Genomic DNA, 15,063 nt, shown 5'->3' with positions numbered 1-15,063 from the left:
GCTCACATGATAACAACAGTTTGAACCAAAGACTTCAAACTTGGATTCAAGTTTGAAATCTTTTTCAAGATACTCTGCAAGACTTGGCCACTGATTCTCAGTCCATGTTCTTGTGTAATCTGGGATACCTCAGACCCCTTTTCCCCATTTCCCTTCCTTCAAAATGGCTTCTTGTGAAATCATCTAAGTTGCCCAACAAGAAAACTGAAGGGGAGGCTGGAATGGCACCAAAACCTCTGAACAGGTGGATGTAATTGTCAGGTATATTGCCCTGACAGTGTGAGCAGCTGTTAGACAGCACAAAACCCAACGTGAACATCCGTTGACCCATTTGGTGCACTCTATGCAGGATTGTATTAATTGTAGATTGGGGTTTCTAGTCATTTTAACAGAGAGTTTTCCTGCATATTTTAGTTTGCAGTATTCAGTAATTTGGGGGGTTTGAGATTGAGGAATTGTACCACACTTAATGGTGTTTGTAATTTGACTTGATAAGGCTTGAATTTCTTTTTTTATTATAGATTTAATTTGTTGATATTCTAAAAATCTATTCTCGTTAATCCCATGTTGTAAAACTAATCTGTCAAATAGAATAGTCTAGTCTTTCAAATAGATGTACCAAGTATTTAATTCCTTTGAAGTTTATCATATTGTTGTTTTGTAGGATATTAGGGTTGTTCCAGATGGGTGTACATTTACATGGGATTAGTGAAGACTCATTTTTAGAAATTCTTGACAGCCATCCTTCCATTGATGGAAACAATTTATGGTACCTAATGTACCTGATGATGTAGTTTTAAAATTTGTTCTCTATCTTGTATCTATCTGTTGGCACAACATTGGTTTATCCCTTGAGTTAAATTTTTAAATGATTAATCGGTCTGTGTCATGTGAGTTAATAATTTAAAAAAACAAAATGGTCAGGTACAAGGACTAGTCTTGAAAATGAGTGAAAAAGCAGCAAATATCCAAAGAAAAACTTTGAAAGACCTTCAGAAAGCTTGAAGAACTATGTCTCACTATGTCAAAATTAAAAGAAGTCTGGCTCCTTGGAAGCAAATGATAGGCCGTGAGCTCACAGTACTACACACTGTACTACTTGCACAGTAATAGCTCAGCCTCAAATCCTCAGGCAGAAACCTGTTAAAAATTTCTATGTCAGTCTTAAACACAAAATGCAATCGAGCATTTGCTCTAAGGACTCCTTGTTAGTGGAATGGTCTGGCTCGCTTTGTCAGTGTCTTCTTTTAAATCACAGATCAAGACTCACTTCTGTTGCAGTGCTTTTTGTATTTTTTTTTTTTATTTTTGACATTACTAGCATACTCCCATCTTATTTCTATTCATGTTCATTCCTTACAATGGATTCACATTGTATCTTGTTCTTATTTTGACATTGAACGTTGAGTTTTGAGCTGTTTCAGTGGATATGTAAATTGTTTTTGTATTTTCTTTCCAGTAAGTTTGCTGACCCTGTGTTTCTGGGAGGAGTAGCAGATTTGACTTCAAAAATGGGCAAAACAATAGGTACATTCACTTCTTCTTATTATTATTGATTATTTTATACTGTCATTTGGCTCATTAAGTAGGAAACATATAGAATATAGGTGTACTTTCAGGCTAAAAAACAATACTGATTAATTTAATATAGTTAACATCATGGCAAAATCATAATGTTGAATAACCATGAGAAGGTGGGAATGGCAAGTAACTTCTTAACTAAACTATTATTTTATCACCAAGACAACAATACCTCATCCCTGGAAACTTGCGCTCTAATGACCATTATTATCTTGTCAGCTGCTGAACCCAGGAAGCTAACGGCATTCTCCTTTTGTACAATTTTAAAAATAGAAAACACTGTCAGATTTTCAGGAACACAAGTACAGACACAGCGTGGGTCTTATCAAAAATAACACAAGGAGGCTGAAGGGTAACGACGCGTGTAAGGAGGCTTATTTGGCAGGGTTTTCTTAAATTACTTAATTATGAGGTTATAATTAATAACTTATGCGTCTTAGTAGTCCGGCAACTTTAAGCATGTATTTGACTTACTGCAACATATTGCAGTTTATTTAGACTAAAGCCTCTTGGATCTCTCTTGGATATGAAGTGCACTCTCTTATTTATGCTCCCCTGAGTCTAGTTTTTCACACTGTTTCAATGCTCTGTTATGACTATGGTTTGTCTTAGCCAAACACTGAGATAGGATACTGATCCAGGTATAAAAAATATGATGTCTTAATTATTAAACAGTTACCACTCAGTGGGTGGTGGGACTTAAAACAAATCATGTCCACCATCCTCTGATGGTAGGAAGCTCATTTAACAATAAGAGTTATGATTATTAATCTCTCTGCTGCTGGTGCGAGTTGTCCTCTATTAGATTGACTATACAAGTAGATCCTCAGGGGTTTCAAGGAAACTTATTTTTCATTATTTAATACAGCAGTGTAACTGCAGTTCTCTGGGCACCTTGCTGCTTAAGTCATTGCCAACTGCGCACTAATCAAGTTGCCCTTAGTACAGAAGCATGTAGCCGGTAATAACACACAGCCAGCTAGGTGCACTGAAAACAGCTTAAGGCAGAGCTGGAAATGAGTGAAACAGCAAGATGCCCTTAGAGCCTGTGGATGCAGCACAGTTTTAATAATGACAGGGAAACATGGATGCAGAGCTATGCTGCAAGATACAGTAAAATTCAAGACTGAGGAAGAAGAGTTTGACATAACGGTCAACGGGTACATTAGTGGAAAAAAATGCAAAAGCTAATGAGACATTGGTTAAAACAACTGCAACATCATTGCTAGTGCTATTACAAAGCTATTAAATTGTATTCTGCAAACAGATTAGAGCAACTGTATTGTGTTTCAAAAGGCATGACAGCTCCTACCGCAGTGAAGAGCTTACTTCTGACTGAATCACTGTTGACCCAGTAATATTGCTGTAATTGCTCCTCTTTCATGTACTGGACTTTGTAAATCATCCATGCATTTTTTTCCTAAAGACGGGTTCAAAGGTCACAAAAGTGTTATTAATATGAATGCTCGAAAAGTGGTTCGATTTTCACCAGAGAAATTTTATTAATTTCATTATTTTGCTGTTTCTACTACGTCAGCTATTTACTTAATACCTCTTGCTGTATTAGGCCACTAAGACAAGTGTTACTGATCAATAATCAGTGCTGCTTTACGGCAGGATTGGATTTATAAGATTTTTACATCAACACAATGAAGTAAGGTACCTTCATTTCATTCATTTGTTAAGAGCCTTAACGTAGCTGATATTTAATTGTTTTAGAATACCTCCTCAAAACATCCTTTGTTTTACAGAAATCACACATCTTTTAATATTAATGATCCTCATACTTTGTAAGTCACAGAAAATTGAACATATCATTAAATCATCGAGGCCATGAAGTCAAGCTCAACCGCAATCCAGGAAGATCAGCTGCTCTAATAGAAGTCCACATCAGCTGATGAATGGATAGCTTTTACTCTTTTACACATCCATCTCGCAAATCTTATACAGTGATTGCCATTTGTGTACCCATGTTCATCCATAGAAAGGCAGGGAGGTTCCACCCATGCTGCTAGATAGATATTACTGCAGACAATAGTTATCTGCAGATAATGCAAATAATCTTCTTACTGAATGTAAATCAAAGACAATTAATGTAAGCTGTTGCATGCAAGAATTCCAAATAATACTAAATAAAAGGTGTGTGCTGATATGTACAACTGACAATTTGTTATGATCAGGAAATGGTTTAATAGTTTATTTCCCTCAAAAACCTTGAAAACAGATAAAAACAATAAAATTAAAACATGTGCAGAACAGGGAAAAAATCTGTTGTGTCTAAGTAAGTTAAATGAACAGGGCTTCTTAGTTGTTTTCATAACCATGTGTGTTTGCAAGAAGCTGCAAACACATGGGTCCAAAAAGTATTACACTGTGTAATGTTGAATTGCTATTGCATAGATTGGATGTAATAGTCCCTTTTTCAAAGATCGTCAGTTTGATTTTTCCATCAGTGCCTCCAACAACAGGGTGCTATTTGCAGTCAGTGAGAGGGTCATTTAAAATGGCATAAATAAATAAATAAATACAAATAATACAACACTGACCTGACTCTTCAAATTCTTGGTTAGCCATGTTCCAGGAATCTCGGATTTGCAGAAAACTAGCTTCCATAGCCCTCAGATCCACCTCGGGGCAATTACACTGTGGATAGTCGACGGCACACTGGCACCAGCAGTCGTTGTTTCGGCACACAAACTGGCCCTCCTCATTACAGCCAATGTAGCTAAGAGCTGCTTGCACAAACCTGGCCCTCAGATACTCTGGCAGAATGGCCTGGAGGCCTAAGGCAAGGACAAAAACAGGGCACAAACATGGAAATGTCACATGGATGAATGAAGTGGGAGCTGTAAGCACTTTAGCTACTGCAAAAATTGTGTTTAGATAGCTTTTCTATGGTAGATCTGTAAATCACCGAAGACCAGCTCTCATTTTCTTTCTTTTTTTTGTCTCCCATGCTTGACATACACTTGGCGTCAGATGCAATATGCTGAGATTCACTTTAAGTTTTAGTTTTACTGTGTAGTTCTGCTACTTTTGTTCTGAATCATTACTGCCCAGGATTCACTTCAGAAGTCTGCAAGCAATGCATGGCTAAAAAAGAAAAAAAAAAAAAAGCAAAAGAGTGATTGAAGCTAAATTCATTCTGACACTCTCGTGTTGCAGTTATAGGCCTGCCAGAGAACAGACACTGTGACAATTCCATCAGAAATTGGGGGAGTTCAATTATGGATGGCCAACCTTGCAAATGAATCTTGTTTTCAGGGCTCTGAACCAAAACGGAGCTGACAGAGTCGAGGTTGTCATAGTTACTGCATCCAAGAGGACCCGTCCTTGTTTCGGTCACCTAAAGGGAGGAAACCAGAGGGGCATAACAGCAATTCATACTGTGAAAGTAACTCTCTAATGGCATTAAATATACAAACACATACAGAGAGTGAGCTATGACAAAGGAGGATGGAAGCGAACGCAGATCATGCAGAATAAGATTAACAGTCATTCCCTCTACATCTCCTCTTCTGAGAAACACTAAATATATTACAGATTATTTAGACTTCTCCATTGAGCAAATCATATTTAGGATAATGACTCTGTGAGCCAGTGAGCTGGAAATTGAGTTGTGATCGGGTCCGCAGCGTAAGGCGTAATGAGTAAGTTGGGGTGTCATCTGTCAAATTCATCTCTACATTATGTTTACCCAGTATAATACCCACTGACACCAATAACATGCTAAAATGCATTGTAAGCCCGTGTAAGCATGTCATCTTCAATTATACACCTGAGGGTTTGTGTAATTGCTTTGTTCAAACTTTTACAGGAGGCATGCAATATTGTTCCAAGACTACGTAGGTTGAAATATGATGAGAGGATTGGCAGCATACTCATCGCGGTAAACAGTGAAGCCATTTTTCAGACTCGATGATGACAGATTCATTTTTACATGTTAATGTTTTACTGCAAAATGACGGATACAAATACACATTAGATCAGATGCAGTCGGAGGAATGATTTGGTAATCCCATAAATCCTCACAACAGTTCTATTTCTGACGAAACTAAGCAGCACACCAGAGGCTCTGTGCGACTGCAGGAACACAGGAGCACTTTGAAGTGAATCAGCTTCCTCGCATGTTCGTGCTAACACGCTTGCCAGGTATAATGTTCAACCGTTTCATTTTTGCATGCTAACAGTTGCTAATTAGCGCTAAAAACAAAAGATCATTAGCTTTCCAGATATATGATTCATGGTGTAGTCACATAATAACATCCTGTGGTGTACCTCACCATAGAACAGACAGTATTTAACATAGACAAACACACAATAAATAAATATAAGCAACAGAGCATTTTTTTATACAATAAGATATGTAACAGGCAAACAATTTTAAAAAAATGTTGTAAAGTGCAGTTGTCTGCGGCATGTCCGCAGCTCTTTTAAGGCATGACTGGTGGTTTTTGTTTTTAAACTCCTTTACCTTCTTCCAGATGGCAGAGAGACAAACGGAGCCCCACAAGAGACATGGGAGAAAAAAAATTACAATGAACTTTTGCGACATCCCGAGTTTGTTTTGCGAGATCTCGCAAAACAAACTCGAGATCTCGCAAAACAAACTCCAGATCTCGCAAAACTAACTCGGGATCTCGCAAAACTTTTGCGAGGTCTCACAAAAGTTGAATTCCAACAATGGCGGCAGCTACTTAGTTGTAATATTACTCTTTCTGGGTCACAAAATAAACTTGTAAGATATTTTGAGGCGTGAATGTAGTGGTGTAAATGTCAAATATCTGCTCGGTTTACAAGACATCACATATTTGCAAAAGTGCTGCGACGTTTTTGGAGATCTGACACCCACCATCTCGAAGCTAACAGGAGGTCAAGACCTACTACAGGAGGAGGAACACCGCTCTCCCGGCACATCGTGCCTCGACCCCCTGGTCGGCTTCGAGCTGGCGGCCTCCGAAGAATGCGGCTAAAAGTTTTGCGAGATCCCAAGTTTGTTTTGCGAGATCTCGCAAAAGTCCGTCTTAATTTTTTTTCCTCCCATGTCCCTTCCGGGGCTCCGTAACAAACAGTTAATTTACTGGAAGGGTTAAGTCTGCAGCAATGCAGCTGGCCTTCTCCTGAACACGGTCAGCATACACCGAGTCTAGGTTTAAGAGAGAACTACCCACAATCCCATGTGCTGTTTTTCACTCCCTGGTCCAAGTCCTTCTTGTCCTATTTTGTGTAGCTGTCATTTGCTTAGTGTCATAATGGTGGTAAATTAATACATATCTGGGATCAAAATATATTTACTTTGTATGTGTATTTCATCATCAACATGAACATTAAAATGGCGTGACAAAATGATGAGGCAATTAGAACTAAGAGCAAGTGTGACTGACTGAATATAAACGCATAGTATAAAGCCATATTGGACTGGCTTCATTTTACACTGGCTCTTATGGTAGGCTCTTAGTCTAAATGATGTTCTATATGACTGTTTGTCATTATGTCCCAGAAGGTGATGGAATTATAGTTCTAAAGAAATCTCATTTGTGACAGGCACATCTGTGACATACATTTTAAAGATACAGTTAAGGAACTGACTAACTACCGTACAACCTGGGAAAAAGCACTGAATTTGTACAAAATCTGCACAATTTTGGAAAACTAACCAGGGTGAGAGCCATAATCTTTTCCAAAGATATTGCTGCTTGCTTGTTTGGCTGAACCATCTAGATTTTCCACTAATTTAGCATTTGTCTATATCTAAAATCATTAATTATTTTAGTCATTAGTGCTCAAAACCCAGTGGCATGTCACGGCAAATCCCTTGTTTTCGATGTTTTCTGTGGTGACAAACAGCTTTCGAGCTGTGTGGTGTTTCTAAATTTTCTGTCTTTGAGGCAAACAGATAACACAAAGAAGAAACAGAAACATGGAAACCGTAAACCACTGAAACGTTAATCAAACTAGTTATTCTTATTTAGGTTTCTTTTAAAATCAGTGACACACAAGACAATACTTGGTCATAGGTATATAATGTGAGATTAACACAGTGTAACAAGCTTATTTTTGGCAACTTTTAGTCCACCTGTGGAGGTGCAGAAAACATAACTATACTTCTGGCAGTGGGTGTGTTTGCTTCAATCATGAGCAATCAAGCACCCCATTTTTCAGTCGCTCGAAACAAGCGCAGTTGGCTGTGATGGTAGTCTGACAATTTGGTGACTGAGAGAAGAGAGTGGGGCAGGCTTCACAACGAAAAACTTTACCCAGAGGAAATTGATGTGGCTGTGTGGGAGGTGTAAAGTCTTGATGAAAGAATAAATTACAACTCGAGCAGGCTACTGACAGTTTGAGGAGATTACATTACTGCAGCTTGAGGGAAGTAACAGACTCGGTTTGCACAAGTTTCTCTTTCCCTGAGAGAACTCTTAGATAAGTCATGGAAACAGTTCAGTGACATGAAGCGAGACGCCAAACAAGTTGGCAGAAGTTGTTGATTTGGCACGGACAGCAGGTCATTTACCAGCTCGTTTATAGAGGAAACGGCAGCCTTACCCACATGCCATGCTTCATTATGCGATTATTATTTCTGTACATCTGACAATCTGTTATGTTATTTTCGCATATCTGACAATGTCCCACAGTTATAAAGATTACAAAAAGCTAGTGCAAGAAATTCAAGTGAAGTTAATATTAAAAAGCTACGGCAGACAAACATCACTGGAAACAAGATATGTTCATGAATTGTGAGCGTGGGAAGCGCCAGCTGGAGGAGTTTGTTTTACACACCTGCTCCAAGTCAGGTTAATTGACTCAACAGAAAAGGTCCAAGCAAGTGGGAGTAGGAAAGGAAAAAGCTATGAAAATTCACTAACATATAGACAAGTATGTGCAGGCTTTTCCTCGAAAATCGAGCGTCTATTGGAGAAGAGATGTGTGCATGACAAATGTGCTGCATGCAGTCACTATTGGTTTTCACACAATGTTAAACAGTGAGTCCTGTGTGTAAGTATTGTCCAGATTTTCTGAAATCTCCTGTTTGTTTGAATAAACAGTATGTGTTGTAATCATCACCGCATGCTTTTGTCCGAGCTGCAGACCCAACTCAAGTGATCTTACAGTTTCCTTGGTAAATTCACAAAAACAGCACCTGTTATTTGTACTCGAAGCTTTTCGCTTATCGCATCAAATCGGCGGTATAGGGGGGAAACAAAGAAAAAGCAAAGCTGATTCTATAACAGATGTGAAACTGATGAATGTGCGATGCTAATGCAGCATTTAGGAAAACTAGAACCAAGAAATAAATGACAACAAATCTAACAGAGTGTAGAAGATTAGATAATGTTTCTTGCGCTGCATCTGTTGCTTGCTTGTATGAACAAGTCGGGTGAACCTGTCTTTGCCCTGTTTCTTCATTAATCTCCTCCTGTGTGTCAGGAGGAAATGACTCTCTGGGACAAATGAAGCTTTTGAAGTCATTTAGGCAGATAACTGATCCACAGCTCCACTCGAGCTGAATGTGTTTATTTCTATTACCGGTTGGGTGATCTATTAAAACTCTGCTTATTCTCTACTTTACAACAAATTCTCCATTTCTTTGTCACTCTAAATTAAAATGTTGTAATTTAATGAATGCTTCACTGAATTTCATAAGAAAAAGAGAGCAAGACAAAAAGCAAACAATTTATACAGCGACTGCTTCAATTTTCTAGCACCATTAGGCCATTCCTTGCTGTTAATCATAAATTGATGCATTAAGGTGCGTTGAAGAGAAATTGGTTTTAAAATACAGTGACTGAGTGCAAGAATGTGTGGCAGAGTGATTACACTAATAGTATTCCTCTTTTTTTTTTTTTTTTTTAAATGACATCAGAAACAGCAGTATGCGACATTACGTGATGGCAGAGCTTCAGTTCATCCTTTGTCATTTATTTATTTATTTATTTATTTATTTTTTTAATAAATAGGACAGGGGGAATGAATGAGAGAAAGAGGGGGAGAGAAAGAAAGAAAAGGGGAGAAGAGACGGTGAGAAGGGGGGGGGGGAAGAGAGAGAAAAAAAAAAAAAAAAAAAAGAACTCCTGGGTCACCTGTATGGAGAAAAAAAAAACAAACAAAAAAAAAACAAACAAACAGAGGAGACAGCAAACAACAAAGAGCAACATAATAATAGAGAAAACAAAGCACCATCACAATAAACTAGCTAGTCATAGATATCAATATTTACTAAATAATAAACGATATTGTGCAGCACGCAAGATAGACAGCGCACAGTGTGCTTTGAGGCAGCAGCCAAGAAAGCTTTAGTCCGCGTCTGTGAATACCCATGTGTGCATACCTGTGTGGATCAGCATGCTTGCATTCCAAAGGTTTCTCCATGTAATGATCTGCTAGGGAGTGTGGGGGGGCCACAGCCCCGTCCTCCAGGGTGTGAAGTGGGTATGGAGGAGATCAAAACTCCAGACATCCAGAGGCCCCCAGAACACAAGAGACCATGGAAGACCAACAGAGGGGCAGCCGCGCCACTGTTCCAGTAAGAGCTGAGGAGAGTCCCAGATGAGGGCTCGCCCAGCAGCCGCGGAGCAGAAGCCAGGGGGAGTTGCAGTGACGCGCCCGTGAGCTCCGCCGGCCCCCAGCTGTGCCTGAGTGACCGAGCCCCAGGCCGAGAGGCCGGGGGCACCCCACCTCCAAAGGGGCCCGAGCGAGCCCCAGGCCCCAGGCCCCGACAAGCGGCCGCCAAGGAGTGAGCCGGTGTGTACCCGGACGCCCACCCCCAGACACAAAGAACCACCAACGCACCGACACCTGAGGGAGTCCGCCACCGGCAGGGGAAGTGGTGGTGGGTGGAGATAGGCCTCCAAACCTTGGAGGGCCTGAGGTGTCCCCAGAGAGGTGGCGTCTGATACCCAACCTGACATATAGACACAGACATACAGGCACACACAGACACAAACATCCATTCCCCACCCTCATGCTCTCATATGCACTCACTCCACACTCAACCAACGTGGAGACAGACATAAAGAGACGCTGTACACACAATCACACTCCCCAAGCGTACTCTACAAACCGGGTCTAGGTACCCTTGCCCCTGGAGGGGGGAATTGCACCCAGACCCAGGTGGTGTTACCCTTTTCCCTGCGGTGGGGAGAGGCAGACCACCCCGACTCCGCAGCAGCAGGGAGGCCCCACACCCCAGACCGCAGTCGGACGGCCAACTCCTCCTACTAGCCCCCCCGCTCCAGCAGGCCGCAGAGAATGGGGGTGGGAGAAGACTCCAAACCTCCCTCCACCCGCTCATTGTAGTGTTGATGCATATGTGTTCTAAGGTGCAATTAAAACCCAGGAGGGCATGGAGCTACCTGCCAAGGAGCAGCAGGTAAGCGCATAGTCCCTCCTGCTAGCCCTCAATGACTAAGTGTATTTAAAATTGAGAGGTGGGCAACGATAGTATTCCTCTTTGTGCACTGAACAGGGTGACCATCCAAAGCGAGTGTAGTCACTGCTGGCTTTCTCACCATCCATTTGAAGAAGGTTGTCTTGACATTTTGGCTTAAAACCTTTTCTGTCCTTTGGAAATAAAAGGTTATTTTTAAAAATGGGTTTTGACTCAATTAATCATTTGCACTGTAACGCACCACTCCACAGTTGGAATGTAAATCTTTTCAGAGGCTTTCTTCTTATGTGCTCAGTCCATTATAATGAAAATTGCAATACAAATTGGTGAAAACAGGGAGAAGCTGTTGCTATTCAGCGTAAAAAGCCAGAAAATGGCATAGGTCAGCATGCAGCGAAAGCAAACTTACATGACCTACAACCTTACATTTGACTCAAAAGAGTCAAGTACACAACTTAATAAATGTCTCAAGCCAGCTAAATTAAGCACAAAATCTGAACAAACTGAGAGGTGTTACAGTTCAGAGATTTTTACACAAGATGTGATCCAATGTGGAACTCTGCATAAATAGAACATCACTTCAGGCACATGTCAATGCTTTTTAAGGTTATAGTATGTCCTTTAAGGCAGTAAAATGACACATGGAAAGGTTAGGTTCTACGTCAGGGTTAGGGCATCATTCTTGGAGGTGAAATAACAACATTATAAAAATGTGCAGTAAAAAGCCACAAAACGGCTTGCAGTGTTATTCATAATACTAGGTTGTGTGGTGATAAAGACACGCTGAACTCTAAACAGATTCTTTCTCGAAAAGCCCATTTTTATGGAGTGAATGTTAAATCTGCTGAAGAAGATGTGTTAAAACTTGGGCGTGAGAAAAGTTGGGGAACGAGAGAACAACTTTTGATAGGGGTGTAAAAAAAACTATTCCAAGGAGCCTTGAAACATGCAAACTATATCCAAGTCCCTCCAAAACACCAGATTTGTGCTGACAAAACAGTCACCCATTTCTCCTGTCCTTTTGAGCTTATATAGTTTGTGAGCAATCTCAGCTCAATCATTGTTGACAAAAGCTTAATTTAGCGCATGTGTATATGCATGCAGGATCCACAGGCACCAAAGATAAGCTGACAACCTGAAGGGAAATCCATCTCTGTCGCTGTCACTCGTGAATTATTGCCAAAAACCATGACGCTGTCTTCTTTTAATAATTTCCCAAGAGTCCAATAAAAGTAACTCCATCTCCTTGCCAGATTAATGACGGCAACTGTGGTATCCAGCCAGGAGGAAAAGGAAGACTTTTGCCGCTGTGGGCAGAAAAGTTGTCTCTTTTGACATCTGCTTTTGACAACTACAAGGTCAATGAATAACACAGAGTGCAAAGAGACGTGCAGAGGAATAATGGCTGGGAGCTCTATATCTGCTGTATGCATGCACACATTGTATCAATACCCCATAAAATAAAAACCTTACTGAGCAAGTATTTTTCAATTTACAAAAAATATAGTCTATTGCTTATTAAAAAAAATCACAATTTTCATTCTCCAGGACAGGGAGACAGCAGTAAAGCATTGGAGAGAGATGGACTTCCATTCTTCTTTTTGTTATGGATGCCTTAATGCTATTAATTAAAATCCAAGCAGCCTATATAGTGACATACAAATTAATTTCTAACACAGACAGATGTCCAACTTAAAGTGGAAAATTGACCAAATGCAAATCTAAAGATGGCTTTTCTATGCATAGCAATGAGGCCATCTGCAAAAGGAACCCAGTGGAGCAGAGCATGTGTGCACAGTCAGCCTTCCCTATTAGAAAGCAACCCAAAAATGAAAAAAAAAAGTTTTTTGCTAAAGGAGTCAAGACTTTTTTTTTTTAAACTGTGATCAGTAAAAGCCACGGATCCGTTGGCGGGGGAATTATTAATGCACCATAATTGTATACAAGATAACTGTGCTGACTATGTTTGAATAACTAACAGCTGCATTTAATGGAACATTTAATTGCGCTTAAAGGCTTTTGTAGAATAAGCGCTTTGTGACGCTCATACATGCTGTGGACGTGACACTTTTCACTATACCCTCCAGGCTTACCTTTTGATTAACTTATTACAAGCCTAGTACTCATTTAGAATTCACTAAACCTAAAACCATATTTAAAAAAATATTGGTTCATAAGACAAGTATTTTTAATCACAATTTTTAAAAGATCAAGATCTAAACTTTGCTGAAACAGGCATCACCATAACACGATCATTGTAACAAAGTCCCATAGATTTCCGATAAAGATTTGATAACTGAAATGAAAGCCTTTTGTATTCTCTGGATGGCAACAATGAACAATACAAATATAATGAGCATGAAAATTAAAAAACAAACAAAAAAAACCCCACAAAAATGCCTTCTATAATAAAACCTGAAAAAATATATTGGCTAAAATAATCAACCTACTGTTAAAGCAAATATGGCACATGAAAATATTCCACTCTAGAATTAATAGATAAATCCTGTTAAAATGCACATAGTTCATGAACTATCAACCTTTTTTGAGCTGGTTGGTGAAAAACAATGGTCCAATTTTTGCTGAATACGAATCTACAAAAAGGGGTTTAAAAGCTAGGAATACCATGACGATAACCTCAGCATAATTTACCATGAACAATTAACTGACCTCAAGCTAAAACTCTGCCAGTGAACCTGACACTTCCCCATGCCAACGTCAAGATTGCTCTGCCTATTTCCTTTTGAGTTAACCTACAAGCAAATATAAGTGGGCTACTTAAAATACTTTAGCCAGCAGACAGTCTTGTTGCTACACACCACTCTGCAACCCTCTTCCAGTCTAAGTTTCCACCATTCATTTTTGTTTCTTTCTCCCCTTGACTTTACTGGCTTTAAAAAAAAAATATTTCATGTTCTTTGACATGGAAGAGCAGGGTTGTGTTCTCCAATCATAGGCTATACAAGTGGCTGGCAGGTGTGGGAACAGAAACATTCTGGCAAATATGAATTAGTAGAGATGAAATAACAATCCTACTTTGACTAAAGAGGTTCTAAAAGAAGTGTTACTAGTACAGTGCTATGTGGCTACTATAAGCTGCATCTATGCAGAGGTGCTCTTATTTCCACCCACAGTCCAGCTGGGTATATGTTGGGTTAATTTTGGCTTCTAATTTAGCTTTAGGTGTTGATTGAACATGAACGGTTGTCTGTCTTTCTGAGTTGGTCATGTAATAGACTCTAGTTTAACGCTGAAACCTAGCTGGATGAGCGACTGAGAAAAATTGAGTGCTCTGGAAGTCTACTAAAAGAATGAATACCTCTTTTTCCAAAGATAATCTCATATTTAGAGTCTCTAAAATTTCCAACAGGCATTTAACAAAACTGAGATCTGAAATGCTGTTTTTAACTCATTTTATTTTTATCATTCAGTGAGCTTTTTTACCCACACATTTGTTGTGGTACCTCACTTGTTTGTTTGCGTTTTTCCTTTAATTTGTCTCTATAGTCAAGCAAAGCAGGCATTCCCCAGTGACCCCTGAAGGCATCCTCCTCAGCTTCTTCTTACACTCTTGTCTGTAAAATATGTAGGTCTGCTGCTGCCACACACATTCGTTCAGGGGAAACACTGCTGCTTGTAAAGTTAACATTGCTCCCCTCTGAGATGGCACAGTGGCCCAACACACAAGTGTGCCATTTTGACTTTTGGAGCAGGTGAGAGCCAGAGCCAGGATTTGGCATCGTAACTGGACTAAGCACAGCACAGCTGCTTGTTTTCCTCAGTTTTCACAGTGGAAGAAGATAGATGGTGAATCTCACGTCTCCCACTGGAAAGGTTGTGTACACACAGAGTAAAGGACACCTCAATTTCTCCCTCTAGTTCAAATCTGTTTTATTTGGTAGAGCAGCAGTGAAGCTGTTTCACTGCAACCAGATAAACATGATAACAGAAAAGAAGAAAACAGAGCAAATTCAATAAGATTATTCAACAGGAAGCACATGAAATCAAACAAATCTGACCAACCTCAAAATCAGCTCTCTTTTTTGTTAACGTAAAAAAACATAAAAGTATAATCAATAAAGGCACTCAAAATG

The 15,063-nt window shown here is 39.7% G+C and overlaps 1 protein-coding gene across 2 annotated transcripts in view; it reads right to left on the bottom strand.

The window, feature by feature from the left end:
* LOC147309724 (BMP/retinoic acid-inducible neural-specific protein 3-like) overlaps window positions 1-15,063 on the bottom strand; it is a 64,472-nt gene that overhangs the window by 11,143 nt on the left and 38,266 nt on the right. For both annotated transcript variants that reach the window (XM_086269306.1, XM_086269307.1), the window contains 2 exons: window positions 4,822-4,927; window positions 4,128-4,364 (listed from right to left, as the gene is read on the bottom strand). In XM_086269306.1, coding sequence (XP_086125432.1) covers window positions 4,128-4,364; window positions 4,822-4,927 — 343 coding nt within the window. The remainder of the gene's footprint in view (window positions 1-4,127; window positions 4,365-4,821; window positions 4,928-15,063) is intronic.

Source organism: Aulonocara sp. 'chitande type north' Nkhata Bay, linkage group LG17 (assembly GCF_057382095.1).
Source record: "Aulonocara sp. 'chitande type north' Nkhata Bay isolate Kocher_YH1m ecotype deep benthic linkage group LG17, A_spYH_male_GT1.1, whole genome shotgun sequence".
Taxonomy (NCBI): Eukaryota; Metazoa; Chordata; class Actinopteri; order Cichliformes; family Cichlidae; genus Aulonocara; species Aulonocara sp. 'chitande type north' Nkhata Bay.
The sequence above is the reverse complement of the archived record's forward strand: the minus strand, read 5'-3'. Positions and strand labels throughout refer to the sequence as shown.